The sequence below is a fragment of the Phoxinus phoxinus genome (genome assembly GCF_949152265.1).
Source record: "Phoxinus phoxinus genome assembly, chromosome: 6".
In the NCBI taxonomy this organism is placed as follows: domain Eukaryota; kingdom Metazoa; phylum Chordata; class Actinopteri; order Cypriniformes; family Leuciscidae; genus Phoxinus; species Phoxinus phoxinus.
In genome coordinates this window covers 35,788,948-35,808,726 of record NC_136881.1, presented here as the reverse complement: position 1 = coordinate 35,808,726, position 19,779 = coordinate 35,788,948, and the positions used below count along the sequence as shown (strand labels likewise).

Sequence of the window (19,779 nt, the reverse complement as noted above, 5' to 3'; positions counted from 1 at the left end):
TAACCCAAAGCTTTGGCATTTCTTTCTTATTTTTAACTAAAAAACTCTTCATGCCAATTTTCAGTTCTGTTTACAACCTGCTTATTCATTGTGCTTTTACATAAAGATTATAGAGCTATACGATTTTTATTATATTTATTTATTTTAGAAAACATTTATGTGGATAGTAGTTCAGATTATTTGATGGTAAATTAGTAGGTAAATCTGAGCACGGATTGAGGCATGTTTTCTTTAAAAATGTGAGAATTTGAGAAACAACTGAGAAAAAGGAGACCTTAAGAAGCAAAAGTTTCTCTCCATTTAATGTAATTGCTGCCTGGGAGACTGAGAAAGAAATCTCATTTGTGAATTTTCTTTCCTGAAGGATGCAAACCCTGCTAAGCAAGAGGTGGTTATACAAGGCAGATAAGCCGTCTTTAATAATCTTTAAGACATTGACTCCCACATTGATTTTATATAACAGTTTGGACACTTGGGAAAATGTAGACGGCTTTTCCAGCACACTATATAGCCCGATTTGACCAGTTCTCATTCAAATAAACCATGACACCTTTTGCACTGCATTGTTGGGTTTATCATGAGCAAGCAAATAATGAGAGAGATAGAAATCCTGTATCTCTCTCTGTCTGTCTCTCTCTCTCTGTCTCACCCTTCTCTCCGTCTCCAGGGATGCAAATCCGAGTTGGCACATCTCCCACCCTCACCGTAGCTGTTCACCTCCTCCTCTCTCCGCTGCTCCATGCCTTTGATCTGAGTCCAATGCCCACACAACCCATGGGGGTCAACCGCACTCAACCCTTTCACAGGCTGGCACACTCCTCCTCCTGTTGGCACCGCCATGGCCTGGCTGCCGGAGCGCACAGTGAGTTTCACAAGAGACGAAGATGATCAACGCAGCCGTTGCATTGTGGGGTAATTAACCCAAAAGCTGTGGGTTTCCTTCTTAACGGGGGCCATGTATGTTTGGCCCATGCTGTTTAATCAAAAACGATGTTGATATACATTCTTCATGCGAAGGGGTGACGTGATACTATCACAAAGAGGGACCTGGCTTAAAATTTGGATACTTGCGAGGCTAAACATGCCATTTTCAGTCCTGTTTATGACCTGCGTATTCACTCTGCTGTCGGAGATGAATTTCCTTTTCCAATGACGTTCTGTTTTCTGCACAGTAGTTCACACCACATTTTTGTCTTTCAAATTTTCTCACCTTCATATCATTCTACAGGAGTAAATACCATTTATTAACAACCTCGATTTAAAACATTGTGGAAACACTGATTTATTATATCATATAATTTCTGTAGTCTAACAGATCAGTGAGAGAAAAGTAAGGGTTCGTTTACACGATGCATTTTGGCCATTCATTTACATGAAAACGCCATTTTGGGAGCCTGAAAACACAAACTTTTGAAAACAGGTTTCAAAGTGCACATTTTTTTAAACCAATATCGTTATCGCCACCATGTGAGCTACGAAAATGTGAATTTGTGAAAACGGTGACGTCATGCATTACATGTTCAGTACTTTCACGGATCTGTGTGACCGGGGATCTTTTTGACAACGTTGTCGTCTGTACGTGAAAAACGCAATTTCCGTGAATTTTTTTTTTTTCTGTTTTGAGTACATTGTTGTCGTGTAAACACGCTAAATCTGTAGTGAATTATAATCAATAAAAAGGTTATTTTAATTTTGAAGGCAGCATTAAATTCAATAATTTACTTTTGATGTCATTCAATTTCAATTCAATGTGGGGTCAATTCTATACAAATTTCAGCTCATGAATTCAAAGGAACAATTCCTCAGCTGTGAATTTCGCCCAGCCCTCTTCAGAATTTCTCCTTTTGTGTTCCACAGAAGCAGAATGCAGGAAATGACGTGCGGGCGAGTAAATAAAGACAGAATTCTCCTTTAATGAACTGTATGCGCTCTGTTGTCTCACACACCTCCTCTTCAGCGCTATACATGTTCTTGTCTTCTCCGCTAGAGCCTCTTCTCTCTGATATTGCTCATCGGCAATTACTCCGAGCTTCTGCCGGCGTCTGTTCTTCAGTGGCGGCGTATTCAAGTGCGCTCCATTCACATGCAGATGTTTCCAAATCCCTGTCTTGTTTTTGTTTCCCGTGACCCATCAATCAGCACTCCTCCCATCTGTTTGTTACTCGCTGCTTACTGGCACCCTTTTAGCGCACAACAAATGAAAACATCATAATATCCCTCTCTTTAGCTCTCATTCTCTCACTTTCACACCCTCTGGCTTTTTGTATTCATATGACTTTTAGGGGTTAAAAGGATGCTGATCATACTATAAAACCAACACACCTACTTTTTTTCTTTTCTCTGGACATCATGTAATTGATCACATCATATATAGCGCTTTTTCCCCATTGGTTATGTAGGCCTGTTATAAAGAGGGAAAAGTTGTGGTAACTTAGTGATCTCTAATTATGTCATGCCCCTCAGTTCTGCGGTGCAGACTGAGTTGGTGGGAGATGAAAAAAGGGAACACTGGATGATTGACAGCACCCCTTCCCTCAGGAACTCATTAGGCTACGGACTAAAAGCTAGTGGGCACACACACAAGCTGGTCTCGCTTCCTCTAGTCCTCTTTTAGTCTTACACTCAATCAGATGGAAAAAAGAAATGCCTTATTTCAGTAAGCTGCAAGAAAAAGGAAAGGAAAGGAAAGGAAAGGAAAGGGGGGGGGGGTACAGTCAAGCGCTTGTGTGCTTGTTTCATCTGTTCAGAGGTTGCTTTAAAACCCAGAGTTTTTGGCCTTTTCTTTCAATTATAGTTTCTTAGAGATTCTTTTACTCTTCCAGATCTTGCTTCTCGTGCTTTCTCTTTTTTCTTCCCTCTCTCTTTCTCCTTCTCTTTTCTGTGTGCGCTCTCTAAGGCTGGTTTGGGTCTGTTACAAGGCTTCTGAGGAGAGTTTTGAAGTGCTCGGCCCTTGGAGAGACTCGCAGAGATGTTGTACAGTTCACAGAATTCGAGAAGTTTTCAAAAAAAAAAAAAAGTTTGGTTGCAACGTTTTATGTAAGCTAGCTGTACTGCTAGGACTGTTTAAAAGGGAACATCAGCAGGAATATCGCAGATTTCTCCATGATCACGCTGGCCTTTGATTTGTCAGAGTCTAATCAGTACCGTATTTTAAGACAGCATCCATAACCAGTGCTCCCGACCAGCTTGTGACAGTTGCACTTCAAAGAATACGAATCTAAATAAACTTTGAGAGCTTTTTTTTAATAAAATTTTTATGATCCCTTTTCAATTGCTCTCACTGTTGTTTATTTAAAAAAAAAAATGGGGATTGTAGTTTGGGAAGTAATCAAAACTAGTGATGAAGTTGATGAACCAAAAAATAAACAGATTAAAAAAAATGTGCATTTTGAATTGAATTGTAATATAATAATACATTTCACCATCTGGAAGTATGTTAGTCACCATAACTATTTTGACTTTTCTTTTTTTGGTAGCCTGTAGTGAATGTGACCAAAGTAAGAAAAAAGTTATTTGATAAAATATTATTTAATCTTTTTATGTAAAAAAAAAAGATTTAAAAAAACATCTATTTTAATTCCTTATTTTATGTAATATTTATTTTATCTTTATTTATTATACTTTATTGAAATTAATTTATTTTTAAATAAAATATATAAACACATGTATTATTTTATCTTATTAGTTTACAATAAAATAATCGCTTAAAAAACGAATAGAACTATAATAGTTTTCTTTAAATATGATGATTTAGTTTATTTCAATAATAATTAATATTTCAATTGAAATATATTGTCCCAAAAAGCATTGACTTTCATTTGGTGGATCGGAATAAAGAAATGTGTTAAATTAAGCAGATGCCAACATGGACAGGTTGCGTGACCTGTAAAGTACGACATCTTCGAAAAACCATGAAAAAATAACTCCATATGTATAAGAAAATATGACACAGTCTACATTAAATACAGGTTCTTCCATGGTTCAAGGTGACCAATATGTTTTGTGCTGTAAAACATAGGTATTAATGCTTATTATTTAATTTTTATATAGTATAAAAGTAAAATTCAGCTCCTGAAGCAAACCAGTTGTGATCCGCTGCCATAAAGCCAGTTATGATTTGTGCTGATGACATCACAGTGGCCCCATCGGGTCTTTGACATCATCACGAGTCAATGTGCATTCAAACGAATTCGGCGAGAAGCTACGCCGGGTGCTTAGGAGCTCAGCCAGCGAAATCATGTGCGATGCTCGGATGGATATATATTGTAATTCTTTCTATGTTTTAAGTCCGTTTCAGCTTGGGAAGATAAAAGGCTCAGTTTTCAAGGAGTCCAGCTATTAGCCGTCTCCAATTAGAGAGGGAGGGTGTAGTGTTCTTCCACAAGCCTAATCCCCTCTTAAATTAAGAGAGCCTGCGCCAGAGCCACTCAGGGCAAAGGATATGGTCCACTCACTAACTGCTTTTCATTATACATGTGCAAAACACACACATACACACACACAGAAGAATGAGTCTCATTTCAAAGCTACTGTTGCCCCTTCAGTGGGATTTGTACACTCAAGCAAGACATCTCTCAACCCTTATTTTCTTTTTTCTCTGACCAATTTATTCAACAGGCAATAGATTCATACCCCAAAACAGCCATTCACGACTCGGACGGCCTGTTTCGACACACACAATATGCAGATTCGTTCTGATTTGGTGAGATTATGTTAAAAACGCATGGACATGTTGACGTTTTGTTCACATTTTCCATGATAAAGTGTGTATTAGCGTTCATTTTGAGCTTCTCTGTTTGTATGTTTGATTCTAATCGTTCCCATCTGCCATTTGAGCAAACGATTAGCTCGCTTTGCGAGGAACTCGTGTATCTCAATGTTTTGTGAAATTATGTTTGAATTGAGGGGATTCCACCGCATTCAATAGCATTCGGCACAGGAACTGGATTTACCGAGCTGGAATTAATGACTGTTTTGAAGGCTTTCGAAAAGTTTTTGGTGCTAATCCAACAGTTTCGTCAAAAATTAAGAAGAAAGCTAGAAGATCAATGGAGTTTGTTTCACATCAAATCCCTTTGCTTAATGTCTCATTTGAAGTTTGGAGTGAGGAGGCTCATTCACTGGAAATCAAAGAGCTGCCATCTACATTTGGGTTTCAGGGGGATCATAATATGTTTTAGGAGTTTTAGGGGTTTCAGTTGCAATCTAAATATGAACATCAAGATAGATTGCTTGCCATGCACAAACAATGGTGATCCCAAATATTCCTCAGATCTAACGATGGGCGAAACCGCCAACAGAATGTGCAATTGCCGTTGCGTCTCTGCAAGAGAGTCATCCTTGACATTTTCAAGCCGTAACTGCACAGACTGCTGGGAAGGAACCACATCACATGGCCAAGCCAAACACAATTGGAGGGAATCCATGTCAACCGAACTAAAACAGAACAACTCTTATATAACTCTTGTAAAACACACTTGTATATCATTCTGAGGCCTGTGAAGCGTAAATAAATAAAGTGTGTTGGATGGTTTGAGTTACCGCAGGTTTACTAAGGAGTTGAGTCCACAAAGAGACACGCTCCAATCAAAGGGCTCTCTGGCACGCTTCGGGCCGGCCGCACTGACTACGCCACCGCCGTACCCGACCAAAGACTTTGAGCGCCGCGCCACGCGAAAAACCAAACCTAAGATAAGCTAAACGTGGTCTGGCCTGAAGGCTTTTGTGTGGCTTTGAATACTTTCTGTCGCTCGCTCTCTGTGATTCCATCTGGCTGGTCTGAAGCGATGGGGCACACTCGTAGAGCCCCTCAGAGGGTACAAAGGGAGGATTATTCCAGCTGCCAGTCACACTAAGACCCTCAGCCGCCCGCTCCCTTACCACGGGCAACGTCTTCAGCCCTCATCCCCGTCTCTCACAAAGGGACATCATTAACATGGGACAATAGAGCCTTCCAACAAATCACCAGCATCAGCCAGACACTCATCCTCCCAGAATACACACTGTACCCTCGTTAAAAACGGGGGAAAGAAAGTCCTGGAATATTCAGATTAGAGGAAGATTCCCGTAACGTGATTTCTGATTCTATCACTTACCGTGCAAAAAATGCTTTTCAGACGCTTTGCTGTTTTTGACAGGGTCGTAAGCTGGAATGCACTTGGGGTAAAGGTGAGCAGAGCACATCGAGTGTGTTTACATGCACCGATTATGCCGTTTAATAACCATTTAGGGTCGTGCAAACACTTTAAACTGTGTTTATTTATCCGGTGAAGATCATAAACTGTTTGAGCAAAACCAGATTGGCCCAAGTTTTTTTTTTTTACCTACGTTCTGGCGGCTTAAGCCATGATCTGCAGACGCTGCAATGGTTGTAATATGACGTCACACCACACTACAGATTTGAGATTTAAGATGGGCCGAGTGACCTTTCTGGTGGGTCGGAGTTTATACGTTATTTTGCTTTTTTTTATTGTATAAAATGTATAGAAAATTAATAATAATAAAAAATATCTTTCATAGATGACCCTCTGCTTCATAAGGGAATAGAAAGTGAGCTTTAGTCCATTTCAAAAACAGCACAGTGGAGCTGAACAGACAGCAAAATTGCGCTACGTGCGGATGGGGTTGGATTAATTTTGGACACCCCTGGGATCCAATCCACTAGCTCTCCACGATCCCCTCAGGGGCCCAGCGTATCAGGGGCGATGATCCTGTGTCAGATGGCGATGGAGGCTGATGTGCACTGGGGTATAGAGTCTCCTCCGATGGGTCTATTGGTTTCTCCAGTGGTCTGTTAGCAATGGGGCCCTTGAGAACCTCGTCTGTTAAGTCTTTGAATCAGAACTCAGGTATATTGACATCATATTTGAAACACCCAAATATAGCTAAATATTAGTTTTGATATTGAATGATATCAACAGTTATAGTACTTCCATTATTAATCTGAAATTTAAGATAAAAAATTTAAGTTATATTTATAGCCATGATGATTATCATATATTGAAGACAATTATACGCTGACATCTTTTAGACCACACTGATCTTTTCTAGATTCTTAATGTATGTGTATTCTGTGTATTTCAGAGTTTCTTTCTGACAAAACACATGATACTTTTCAATTCCAGATGAACATCGTCAACAAACACCAATGCTAAATCAGTATCTTGGGATAAACTGAATGTTTGTGTTTGTTGAATATATACAGTATTCATAGTTTATTTTAGATAGTTTATATATACAGGATAAATAAGTAAACACCTAGAAACTGTTATTTCGGGCAAAACGTATGATACTTTTCAAGTTCGGATGAACATCATCAACAAACACAAATGCTAAATCGGTATCTTGGGATAAACTGAATGTTTGCGTTTGTTGAATATATATTTTTAACATAGTTGAAATGAGTAAATGCCTAGAAAATAAATATCTGTGTGTTTCAGGTGTTTCTTTCGGGCAAAACATACACTTCCGTGACGGATGAACATCGTCAACAAACACCAATGCTAAATCAGTATCTTGGGATAAACCGAATGTTTGCGTGTTTGTAAGGGTGCAAATATTTTCCAACCCTGCGCTGTCTGCTTTTGAATCAGTTCTCTCCAGACACGCTTTATCAAAGTCATGGCGTTTGCTAAATGCTCAAAAGATGAAGAAATTGAAGGAGACCACTGGGGAGGAATGTTTATGGCAGTGAGGCGAGAAATCAAAGGAAGGACACGGCACAAGGGAGATCCGAGAGGTGGTGAGACGGGATGGGAGGAAGGACGACGGGTCGATGAGGAGGAGATAGAGAAAGAGGAAGGCCGAACGATGAGATGGAACAGGGGCCCATGGGAAACAGGAAGGACATCGGAGTGCATGATCGGCAGCAGAAACACTGTAAACAAACTCGCCGGGGCCACGGGGTCCTCCAGAAATGCTCCCTGTTTACCCACGAATCCCTCTTGTTGAAGGAACGATTCATCGTCAAATGAAAGGCAGCAAATATTTACAGAACCCCGCTCAGCCGATGCTGTGGTGTTGTGTGAAATCATGAAAGGACCCTTTGATTTCTAGTATTCCCTTGGCCATTGATGATAGGGATTAAACAGACAGATGGTTAGGTAAGTAATGACTAGACAGGGAGTGTAAGGGGAGGGGCCTAATTTAAGAGGTGGGGCTGGGGGTTGGAGGGTGGGGTCAGACACGAGCAGGCAGACTGTACGTTTGCACAGAATTTCACCATGACTAACAAGATTATAATTTCACAGTTATGAAAAATGGTAATTTGGCATATAGCGTAGGATTCAGCTTTAAGGAATATGATGCAGAGGTCCAGGGGTTTTGATCATTAGTCCAGTAATTGGCTTCTTTGCTTTTCAAAAATGTGGTATTAGGTTTTCAAAAATAAGTATAGTAAATATAAACTCCAACTAAAGTTTTAGTTGTGTAAAAATGCACACAATTACCATTCAAAGGATTGGGGTCGGTTAGATTTTTTTTTTAATGTTTTTGAAAGAAGTCTCTTCTCTTCATTTATTTGGAATACAAAAATACAGTAATATTGTGAAATATTATTACAATTTAAAAGAACTGTTTTCTATTTGAATATGTTTTAAAATGTAATTTATTCCTGTGATGCAAAGCTGAATTTTCAGCATTATTACAGTCTTAAGTGTCACATGATCCTTCAGAAATCATTCTAATGATGATTTGATGCTCAAAACACATTTATTATTTTTTATCAATGTTGAAAACAGTTGTGCTGCTTAATATTTTTGTAGATACATTTTTAAAAAAGAACAGCATTTATTTGAAATGTCGCTTTACTGTCGCTTTTGATCTATTTAATGCAACCCTTGCTGAATAAAAGTATTGATTTCTTGAAAAAATATCCTTACTCACCCCACATTTTTTGAAAGGTAGTGTAAATCAGACCGATATGATCCATTCACTGGGGCTATTGTCTGCGTTTTCCTTACCAAAGCAGTTTAAAAGGGTTTTTATTTTGTAGCAATGAGTATTTAATCAGTATTGGACTTTCAACAGCATTTGTTGAGAACAAGATAATAAATAGACAAAAGTGAGTAACCTTTTTCCCTGCTGCAAACAATGAACAGCACATTTATGTTATTATATCTCTCTGCTATGACTTCAGTGCTTTAGATTGAAGTGTTTTATGAGTGTCTTCTACACCAGACACTTGCTGACAGAGATTATAATTTTTTGTTCAATTCCTGCATGTCGCTTTGGGGCTGTTTGAACAGGCTTTTTTAACCCAAAAAGCACTCAGTCAACGTGCCTACCTGAATCAGGACTGAACTGTGTCGGGGAAATCCCTCCGAGACAAAGGTAGGGTTAGTCTCGTGTAGCCAAACGTATGACTATCGGCTTACTCCACTTTGAATATTTATATGAAAATAAAACTCTGTTTATTTATTTTTAAAGATTTGATATAGCCATTAGCCACTCAGAAGCGCTTATATTGTAGCAACATCCAGGTTGACCTTTTTTTAGTTGTGGAGGATGGTGTATACTTTTTTTTTTTTTTTTTTTTTGCTAGAACATTTTAGAGCTCTGGATTTTGTTTTAAATAACTTAAAAAATAAGATATTTTGAGGAATGTTTCATTTTTTGTTAATTTAATGAAATGATTATTCATACAATGAAAGTAAATAGGGTCCAAAACAACATTAGACCCCAATGGCTTTAATTTTTGTTGTGGTTTGTTTTTGGTGGACATATTAATATTGCTTGAGAGTGTGATATAGTGTTGCGTGCTGTGTCTGTTTATGGTTTCCTGCTCATTGTTAGTGTGACGAGATATTGACAGTGATGGTTCTTGTTTAAATGTCATTGGAGATGACCGTGTGTGTGTGTGTGTGTGTGTTTGATTACAGACGGGACTTGGGCTCTGTGACTCCTCAGTAAGGCGGTCATGACCTCTGACACCTTCCCAGCAGGACTTGACCCAAACTCAATGTGTGCTTCAATAACGCGGCAGGATGAAAAGACACATACAGCATTCTGGGCTACCGGTGGACTTCCTGTCTGAAGACAAACACAGGCTGTGGAAATTGCACAGGGGTTGCCTCTGCGTGTCGGCTGCACAATAAGTCTTTTGTGCACAGGGGTAAAATAACTGTTGTCTCTTTTAATGTGTTTTAAAATGCCATTTATTCCTGTGACGCAAAGCTGCATTTTCAGCATCATTACTCTCTTCAGTGTCACATGATCTTCAGAAATCATTCTAATGATGCTCAAGAAACAGTTGTGCTGCTTCATGTGGAAATTGACACTTTTTTCAGGATTCTTTGATAAATAGAAAGTTCAAAAGAGCTGTCCATTTTGTCCAACAGAAATGAAGTATAAGTATTAAATTAAATAAAAAAATAAAATTTTACCACTCTAAAAAATGCTGGGTTGTTTTTACCCAAAGTTTGGGTCAAATATGGACAAACCCAAACATTGGATCAAAAATGCAATTTAAAAATGTAACCCAATGGTTGGGTGTGTCCATATTTGACCCAAAATTGGGTTAAAACAACCCAGCATTTTTTAGGGTGCCCATACCTGACATTTATGAAAAATAGGCTAGAAACATGCACACACCATGGGAGATATTCTGTATGTATCCCTCAGGTCATACATAGATGTATTGTTTGCAAGTCTTTTAATTTTCATTAAGTATTTTGACAGGCTTGCCGAGAGTGAATTTGTGTAGGTGCAGAAGGCTCCAAACTCAATAACCCAGCATAACAAATTTCCCCCTGTTGGGTCTTTTCCCCCTCCCCAGCTCCATCCAGAATATGATTTAATTTTAATAACAGTATGTCTGCTTCTCGCCGTGTTATAAATCAGCAGATCACAGGGCAGAAGTGGGGCTGAACGCTCAGCTCATCCCCTCCAGACACTTTCCCTTCCTCTGAACATCACCTGTATTCCCACCAATAAAAGAGTAGCGAAAACCATCTCTCGCCTCAAAACCTCAGCCACCTCCGACTCTTCTTCTTCTGACTGATAAATGGCTTTCTTTCGCCCCTCTCAACTTTAATTGTATGCTCTTTTCATCTTAATGTGATGTTTGTTTCCTGTCGTTTATTAGGCGGTGACTGGGAGCTCCACAGCTGTAATTTTCCATCCAGGGGGGTTTGTCAGAACCGCTGGATCGGCTGCCAGCTTTATCGCGAGGTTTCACTGAACTGTGCTACACTGTCTCTGTCATTCTTGAAATAGTGGTTCCGTTTTGAAAAAATCAACATGAAATCAAAATTGATCCGTTTTTTAATACATGTTTATGGTGTATTGTGAATGATTCATCAGTGCACATTATTCCAAAGATAAAAAATGCTTGGTTTTTTTATTGGAATAATAACTTGCTCCCCTTCGGATGCAAAAAATGTCAATAATCCCTGGGTTATGCCACCCTGAAGTAAAAATTCATGACTTGCATGCCGCTGTATCTTTGGGTCGTCTGAGACATAAATGACGGCATGACAGGATTGGCTGATGACACTCCAAAAACACATGCACAATACCTGGCCCTTTACTATTGACTGTTCTGAGCTCAGCTGTGATGTCAAAGAAATGTGAACTATAAACACATTATTTCTTTTAGTAGTGTGTAATGTTGATATTTGAGCATAAAAAAAGGTCTGCACAGCTACAAAGCATAAAGTCACTCCACAGGGAGTTATTCCATATCAGTGCACACTGTTTATGAACTCCCTGAAACGCCCCGATTGTAGTCTCAACTTTTCGTCCGGGAACGAACACGTGTATTCTTCATTTAAATATTTCCCGGCTAAGGCATATGCAAAATAAATTGGCTTGGTTGAGTTAGTAGTGTATTGAAACTCGCAGTTATGTTAAGGCGCGTTATATTTCACTAACACGCTGGAAGTGGTTGACCAATCACAACACACTGATCCAGCCGACCAATCAGAGCACAGCGTGCTTATCAGAAGGAGGAGCTTCATAGATACAGAAACTAATCAGAGTGTTACTGACAGACTGGGAAAAGAGGTGCTGCAACATGTGAAAAATAATGTCTTTTTTGAACATTCAAGCGTGAAAACCTTTTCTAGTAGAGCCTAAAAACAAAAGACTGGCATAATATGGCCTCTTTATGATTTTAAGATGACAGAGTAAATAATATGATTAAATACATTAGCACTTTTTTTGAATGATCTACGGTCAGGTCAATATCGTATTGAAACATATTTGAATAATTTAAAGGCCAAATCAGCAAATTTTCCCTCCATTATATAGGTCATTCCCATCCTCAGATTACAGTTAAACCAAATTATTAATCCACAGTTCCTGATCAATAGCAATACATGCATGAGCGTCACAGCAAGAGTTCAATCTTTTCTGAACTTCTCTTCTAAACCCGACAGTCTAATTCCCGTCTAGATTAGCGGCGCTCTGATAAATTATGCTGTGTTATGGATACATTCCTGGTCCTTCAAGGTTATATAATATTCAATATGCCGTAGAAGAGTGAGAGACAACTAAATTCAGGCCAGGACACAGCAGGACACTTTCCTTTTCATGTTTGATCCAGAGGGGTCACTTCTGCAAACTCATTAAGACAGAAATGCAAATGATCTTCTCTTTCACCATATTTCTCTTTTTTGAAGGGGAAAAAAAGGCAATTATTGCGCCTACCTACTGTAAAAGAAAAATACTAGGCAAGAGCTGTGCATTCACGTGTAACACTGCTCTTAACCATGTTTATGTAAATTTATGTTTGCTAACAGTTGAAGGTCCAGCGATGACGCAATGTTTGGCTCTTAAATTATGTATAAGTAGCAGTGTACGTTTTTCTTTTAAGTCTCACTGAAATGTGGATAGTTTTATGTTCTTGTCCTTGCGATGAGGTCAGATACCCTCATGTTACGAGATAAGCTGAATTGGATTTTTATTATAATTATTGACTAAATTCTAGACACGCAGAGCTGCTTTCCCATACAAAGAATGAGCTTTGACTAAATGACTTCTTTGTGAACCATGAAAATGCATTCATTCACTTCACTTCATTATTTAACATTGATTTATGATGCCAGATACTGTACTTTTATTTAAAGCCGTTTGGCCTCCTGGAAATATCAATTTTTCCGATTTTTTTTTCTGCTATTCAATCTGTGATTTGCCAATGTTGATGACAGAATTAGGGCATATTTTTCCTGAATGCCCAACCTTTAGACCTACATTTACTATAAATACATCAATCATTTCTAAAATAGAAGTTAAAAATCCTGTTAATGTCTTTTTAACAAGTGCAGTTCAAAAATGCCTGTTTTGAGCTTTCTGGCAGCCATATTTCATATGCAACAATCATGCATTAAAATAAATCAACACATAAGGTTAGATTGTCACATAGAAACCAGTCTGTCAATGTGTGTGTGTTTGTTTGTTTGTGTGTGCACCTGTTATTTTGTTTTCAAGCAGCAAATTTCCCATTTGTTCTTTCTTTATGATCTCTATTCATTCACTGTATATGCATTGTATAAATATTGAATTCAACTTTTATTTTTGTGTCAGTGCAGACACACTTAATAATTGTGGAGAATCTGTCATTTTAAAATAATAAATGTTTTGCTGGCTCAGGGCTGTGGAATTACAGCCTTAATGTATTTCATATGGAGCCTTACATTTAAATAACCATGCATTAAAATAAATCCACACAGTTTACAATAACAACACATCTGTCCTGCTATGCATACATTTCATTTAAAAACTGAAAGGTTCGATTGTTATCCCGGGAGCCAGTCTCAGTGAGTGAATGCGCGAGTGTGTGTGTGTGTGTGTGTGTGTGTGTTTAAGGCTCAGCTTTCCGCTACACTCTGGAATGCGGCCAGTCCCCCCTCTCTCTCTCTCTCTCTCTCTCTCTCTCTCTCTCTCTCTCTCTCTCTCTCTCTCCTCTATCTCTCTCTCCTCTCTCTCTCTCTCCTCTATCTCTCTCTCTCCTCTATCTCTCTCTCCTCTCTCTCTCTCTCTCTCCTCTCTCTCTCTCTCCTCTATCTCTCTCCTCTCTCTCTCTCTCTCTCTCTCTCTCTCTCTCACTCACACACACACACACACACACTCGGGTTCCAAATCCAAAGCCTTTGATCTTTCTCGCTGTGTCTCCTTTACCCGGAAGAGAACCGTCGCTTTCCCTCTCAGCTGGGATGAAGGAGCGCGTGGAAATATTGGCGCGTCTCCATCCTCACACCATATATGGTCATACAAAGAGTGTGGATGAAAGAGGCCGCCGCCGCCAGATCAAAGGGAGCCGTGGCTCCGCCCACTGACCCCTCCTCCGCCTGCTTTATAAAGATCGGCCTCCTACTCCAAACTTATTCTCACGCAAGCCGCAGAAACACTTCCCAATGTTTTTCTTCCCCTTTCTTGATTTCTGCTACACTGAGGGAGGGCTCCTTGCATTTATCTGGGTTTATATATTTAAATATTGCTAGCAGATTTTGCAGCTGTTTATATTTGCTCTATTCATTGTAACAATTTCATAAAATCTGCTTAATATGTTAATTTGACTAAAATGGCTAAATTAATGTTTTCAAATAAAACCTGCTGATAACGAGATCTCTAATAGCCTAAGTATTTTTAAAGCACTTTGCGGGTAAAATTGTGCACTTGATTATTATGTAATTGTCATTGATTAATTAAATGTAGCCTATTTCTAACAAATATGTATCGTCAAATTTCAGAGCATGTTGCATAATATGGTTTTTTTTTCTTTCTTTTTTGTTGTTGCAAAGGTTAATATTGGATAGAAATACCGGTAATTCGTTATGTACAGTGACCCCTAATAAACTACATGGCATTTCAAACATTGGATGTTTATACAGTGTAGTCCTATGTTTTATAAATAAGCTTAAATGCATATTTTTTTTTAATTTAGATTACCATGAAAACAAAAAGAAGCAGTCGGGTCAACCTCAAGTATTCATTAAATCAAGCATGCATGAGAAAATGTATTTAATCCTCTCATCCTCATCCTCTATTATTATACAACTGCATTAAAAACGATTCATGCATTTGCATCTTTGATTTCACCCTTTGCAAGCTAATGCAGATCAATGATTATAGGCTAATATAGGCCAAAATATGTTTTTTTCTGTATTTTAATGTTATTATTTTTTTATATATTTTTTTGCATTTTTGTTTTCTATTTATATTACCATATATTATGGTAATTTAATTATTTCAAAAACGTATCTCAAATTTTTATATAATAGCTATTCTAATATTTGTCTCCTATTTTTTATAAGCACAAAAATATAAGCACAAAGGGTGCTGTTGATACTCTTTACTAGTAACACGCAAAAAAATACATATTGAATTTGTTGTGGTAATCAAATGTACTTGTTCAGAAATGAGTATTAATAATTATATATTAAAAAACAACAGTTATGTTATCCGCCATCCCACATATTTAATTTGGTCATTTCGATTCAAACACGTGGAAACAAAAATAGAAATACATATAACATATAACATATTTAAAACCATAAGATGATTAGGCTATACAATGCTGTGCATATTTGTGGGTCCATAAAAAGTGTTTCAAATATGATGAAAAGCTCGTGGATATTATAGTGCACAATATATCGAATTAAACAAAGGAACCAGCTTATTTAAATGAAACCAGTCATCCAACATTCAATACCATGTTCACAAATGACTTCTGATGTTTCCTGTAAATCCTAAATATTTTACAACGCTTATGTATGATCCAGTAGCTCTTTTCTAATTGGTTAAACTGAAGTTGTTACGACACTGTTTTCGTTTCCAACAGCCCCAAATAGGCTACGATTCTGAAAAATGAACCTCCACATTTTTTTTCTGCCTTCTGTCCATTTTTTGTGGGATGAAATGTATAAAATTTCCCCTTTACTTTCCTCTGGTGTGTCAGTCAATACATGTGCGTGTGTGTATGCGCGCGCGGGTGTGTGAGGTGTCAATCACAGCGGCGGCTTCTCTTTCATCTCTATAGTCAGTCAGAGATCAGGGGGAGGAGTACAGCACTACACTCTCTCCAGCCCAACATTACTCTCAGTCTCTGCTGAGCTCATTTCTGAAGAGGGACACCTTTTTACCCAACAAAACAAAACGGGAATGACACACAGCATCTGAACTCCAGCACTTTTTTTTTTTGGAGTCGGGATTTTTTATAACAGTCACAACTGTACTGCGTTCATTTGAACTTTAACTTCTGACGCTTGCTTTAAAAACACCCACGGGACTGTACTTTTTTTTTTTTTTTTTTTTTTTTTTACATTCAGCGTCGTTATATTTTATTTCCCCCTCTGGATTCTTGAGTGTTTTACCGGTCGCGCGCTCTTGCTGCTGTTGACCAAACACTCTCGCGCGTGTTTGGAGTGCGCGCGAGCTGAAAGTATACGGGGGTTTCTGTTGCACGCGTTCGCTTTCCGGGCGTTTGTAGGGTGAGGAGGACTTTCAATCACCCGAGAAATGCCGCAGTTGTCAGGTGGAGGAGGCGGCGGGGACCCGGAGCTCTGCGCCACCGATGAAATGATCCCGTTCAAAGACGAGGGAGACCCGCACAAGGAGCAGATCTTCGCGGAGATCAACCACTCCGAGGAGGAGGGAGACTTAGCGGAGATCAAGTCATCTCTGGTCAACGAGACAGAAATCAGTCCCAACAGTAACAATCACGACGTGAGTAACTCACTCCTCAGAGCTCAGGCGCACGTGAAGGTCTCCGTCAAACTTCGTGTCCAGCTGTTGGGAAGTTGGGATTTGTTTTCAAAATTAAGTGTCATGTGGATATTTTAGCCTCTGTTTTGTTAGTGTGTGTGTGTGTGTGTGTGGATGGTTTAAATGGTAGAGCTACACGTGTTTAAGTCAACAAACTAATTTTGACCCACAGTCCCATAAGTGAGAGAGAGAAGAAAAAGAAAACACTATGGTCATGATGGTCATAATTTTCTTCATTGATCACATAAATTATTCAATGTTTAAATTATTTTTTTTATAAGAGTATTCATTCAAATTCTTAACCCACAGTGGTTATTTAATTTTCAAAGGCATTGTTTATTTATATTTTCTTTTACTAATCACAATATAGTCGCTATTCAATAATTTATTTGAAATTGTACCAAGATATAGGCCTACTTATTCAGTTTATTCAACAATTAATGTTGAACAGTTATTAAACAATATTGTAAATATAATATTGCAATACTATAACAATGCTAAACGTTGTTGTTATTATTATTATTATTGCAATTTTGCTGATTAATAATAATTATCCAGGAAAGTCTGCCAGATAATATGGTGCAATATGCACATATTTTAATATTTCTTTGTTCTTTGTCTGAATATTTTCAGCTCATTATATTTCTGATTGGTTTATTGTGATATTATTTTTAAATATTCTGCAATATGATCATTTTTTATTAATATACATTTTTAATATGTATTAAAAATCAGCACACCCCATTTATGATGGCGACAAATTCATTTATCTGTCCTTTTACAAATTACATACTGCAATTTCACACAAAGAAAAGAGTAAATTATCCAAATGAAACAAAATTAATTTTGTGAGACAGTTGTCAGATTAGCGTGCTGGTGTAATCTCATAAATAAAAAATAAAAAAAAAGATTCCCATTACTACTTGGTCATGTGAATCAAGTAAAATGAACTGAAGAATAAGCAGATGCTTGGCTTTATTAATGAAATGTATTTCCTCCTGGCATCAACAGCATGCAGGGTTACAGCATGACATGAGAAAGAACAAACTGATGGGCTGAATGTTAATTGGGAAAGCAGTGCCGATCCTCACTCTGCTGGAAGGCACCCAGAGGGAGCTGAACTCCAAATGGAGTTTATTTCCCGGCACTTCTGATTCATAATGCGGAGTGAACGAGAATAGTAGCGAAGCCTTTCTTTTTCCTTCCTTAAGATACCCACCACATTTGTGGTCAGACTCCACAGCAGAGAGAAAATGACTGAGTTTAATCAATGTATAAAAAAAACTCAAGTTATCTTTTCCTTATGGATGCCTCCTGCCAAAAATATGATCAAAGCATGCCTTATTTTGTCAGTTTTTCTCCAGATAGCAGGAATCCTGGAAAAACATAAGCACGTTGCACATCAGAATTTAAGCTGTTAATATCTCTCTCCTACGTTTTTGAACAGGCAGCTAGACAGTCCCAAATAACACCAGACTCTTACCATGAGAAGCACAGGGACCATCCGGACGATGGTAAGTCCTATGGCTTGGGGTAAAAACATGGCGTATTATTAATAATTCTATAATTCAGTGATGTACTTTTTTTTTTTTTCTCAAAGCATGCTTTTACTAAATCATGGCATTTTCATTTTATTATGTTAAAACACTTGCAAAGAAAGCAATACACACACACACACACACACACACACACACACACACACACACACACACATACATACCGGTATATATACATATATGTGTGTGTGTGTGTGTGTGTAAATTATATATATATTCTCTTTTTTTTTTATTCTAATGAAAAAACAGGATATTATCAGTAATAATTATGCTGGTAATTATTTCGATTTGTCCATTCGCTTCACTGATCACGATGGCTTTGTGAAGGGAATTTCACAGCCCACAGTCTGTTTGTTGTCGACACGTAATGACACGTGCCAGGGAAGTGCCCCATCTTCCTGTGACACGCTGGCCTCCAAACACACCGTCTGAGACTCTATTGTCAAGAGCAGCATGTTGCTGTGATGGCCCGGAGTTCATTTGATCTCTGTTTGCACCCGGGTCTTTTTTACGCCGAGCAGGGCGCTGGGGTCACAGTGAAGTGACTTGATTGTCTTCTGCCCCTTTGTTCTCTGCTTGCTGTGAATTAGGATGCTAATTTTCAGCTAAACACTTCAGTGGCCTCAGAATGGCTTCCCCGTTTTTAGATACCTTCTTGATTTCTTGTTTAGCTTGGATTTCGTGCATTTAAAAAAAAAAGTTATTTTGAAGTTCATTTTGATTCGTTGTTAATTGGCGCTGAAAGTTTATTTTTATTTTATTTTAGTGACTGGATCACATCAAGTATTAGTTAAAATAAATGTAAATCTCGCCTAGGAATTCTTATTAATTCAGGTTGAATTTGATTCTCTCACAGGAAAGCTCCAGGACATGTACAGCAAAGGCCACCCGTACCCCAGTTACCCAGGATACATCATGATGACCAATATGAACAATGATTCCTACATGAACAACGGTTCTCTCTCGCCTCCCATTCCCAGAACGGTGAGTGTTTTCCCGCTCTCCCGATCCCTTGCCGTCCACCAGTGACATTTTTCATAACTTTATTTTATCTTCCCTCATTGTAGCGTGCAGCTTTGGGTTATGACGTTAGTTGCTGCTTGGCGGCGTGTCTGTGACTAATGCTGTGACCCATATCCATATCTGCTCATACTGTCGTATAGATTTTTTTTTTTAAAAGGCGATATTTGTATGATTGTTTTGAAGGGATGTGCACTCTTATGGATAAATGTATAGAACTTAGAGACATTTACCTTCTCGGTTATTCTATAAAACAACCGCTGATGGAAGGAGAGGGGTAAAAAAAAAAAAAGATGGTGGATACGCTAGCAGCTGTCCACCCTAATCCTGTTTGGTAGTTTTTGTGTGGTTAAGACTCCCTGTTTGGCAGTGTACTGGTGCCTGGAAGAGATGGCCGCTGCAGGCAGTCTGTGAGCCCGATGAGAGACAGGGCTTTCTCCGCTGAGCTCATCTCATCCATTGTTTGCACAGCTCTGAATTCAGCTCCTTTATCAGTCTG

The 19,779-nt window shown here is 38.4% G+C and overlaps 2 protein-coding genes and 1 long non-coding RNA gene across 6 annotated transcripts in view; all 3 read left to right on the top strand.

The window, feature by feature from the left end:
- Positions 1-5,700, top strand: part of LOC307000535 (uncharacterized protein) — a gene marked incomplete at its 3' end in the record, with an annotated part of 36,535 nt that extends 30,835 nt beyond the window's left edge. The window contains exons 6-8 of the mRNA XM_079616177.1: positions 668-862; positions 4,618-4,702; positions 5,547-5,700. Of these exons, the coding sequence (XP_079472303.1) occupies positions 668-862; positions 4,618-4,702; positions 5,547-5,700 (434 nt within the window). The remainder of the gene's footprint in view (positions 1-667; positions 863-4,617; positions 4,703-5,546) is intronic.
- Positions 5,701-6,528: 828 nt separating this feature from the next.
- LOC307000859 lies at positions 6,529-13,698 on the top strand. 2 transcript variants are annotated; one of them, XR_013798099.1, is made up of 4 exons: positions 6,529-6,848; positions 7,440-8,102; positions 9,246-9,330; positions 9,879-13,698. It is a non-coding gene; the product is annotated as an uncharacterized lncRNA (long non-coding RNA). The 2 variants fall into 2 exon arrangements; XR_013798100.1 differs by lacking the exon at positions 9,246-9,330 and having other exon boundaries at positions 6,531-6,848.
- A 2,193-nt stretch (positions 13,699-15,891) lies between these two features.
- The window catches only part of lef1 (lymphoid enhancer-binding factor 1), a 43,956-nt gene continuing 40,068 nt past the window's right edge, over positions 15,892-19,779 (top strand). For 2 of the 3 annotated variants that reach the window (XM_079616072.1, XM_079616071.1), the window contains exons 1-3: positions 15,892-16,665; positions 18,152-18,218; positions 19,117-19,244. In XM_079616072.1, coding sequence (XP_079472198.1) covers positions 16,459-16,665; positions 18,152-18,218; positions 19,117-19,244 — 402 coding nt within the window. In that variant the 5' untranslated portion in view covers positions 15,892-16,458. The remainder of the gene's footprint in view (positions 16,666-18,151; positions 18,219-19,116; positions 19,245-19,779) is intronic. The other variant, XM_079616073.1, reaches the window with a different exon arrangement.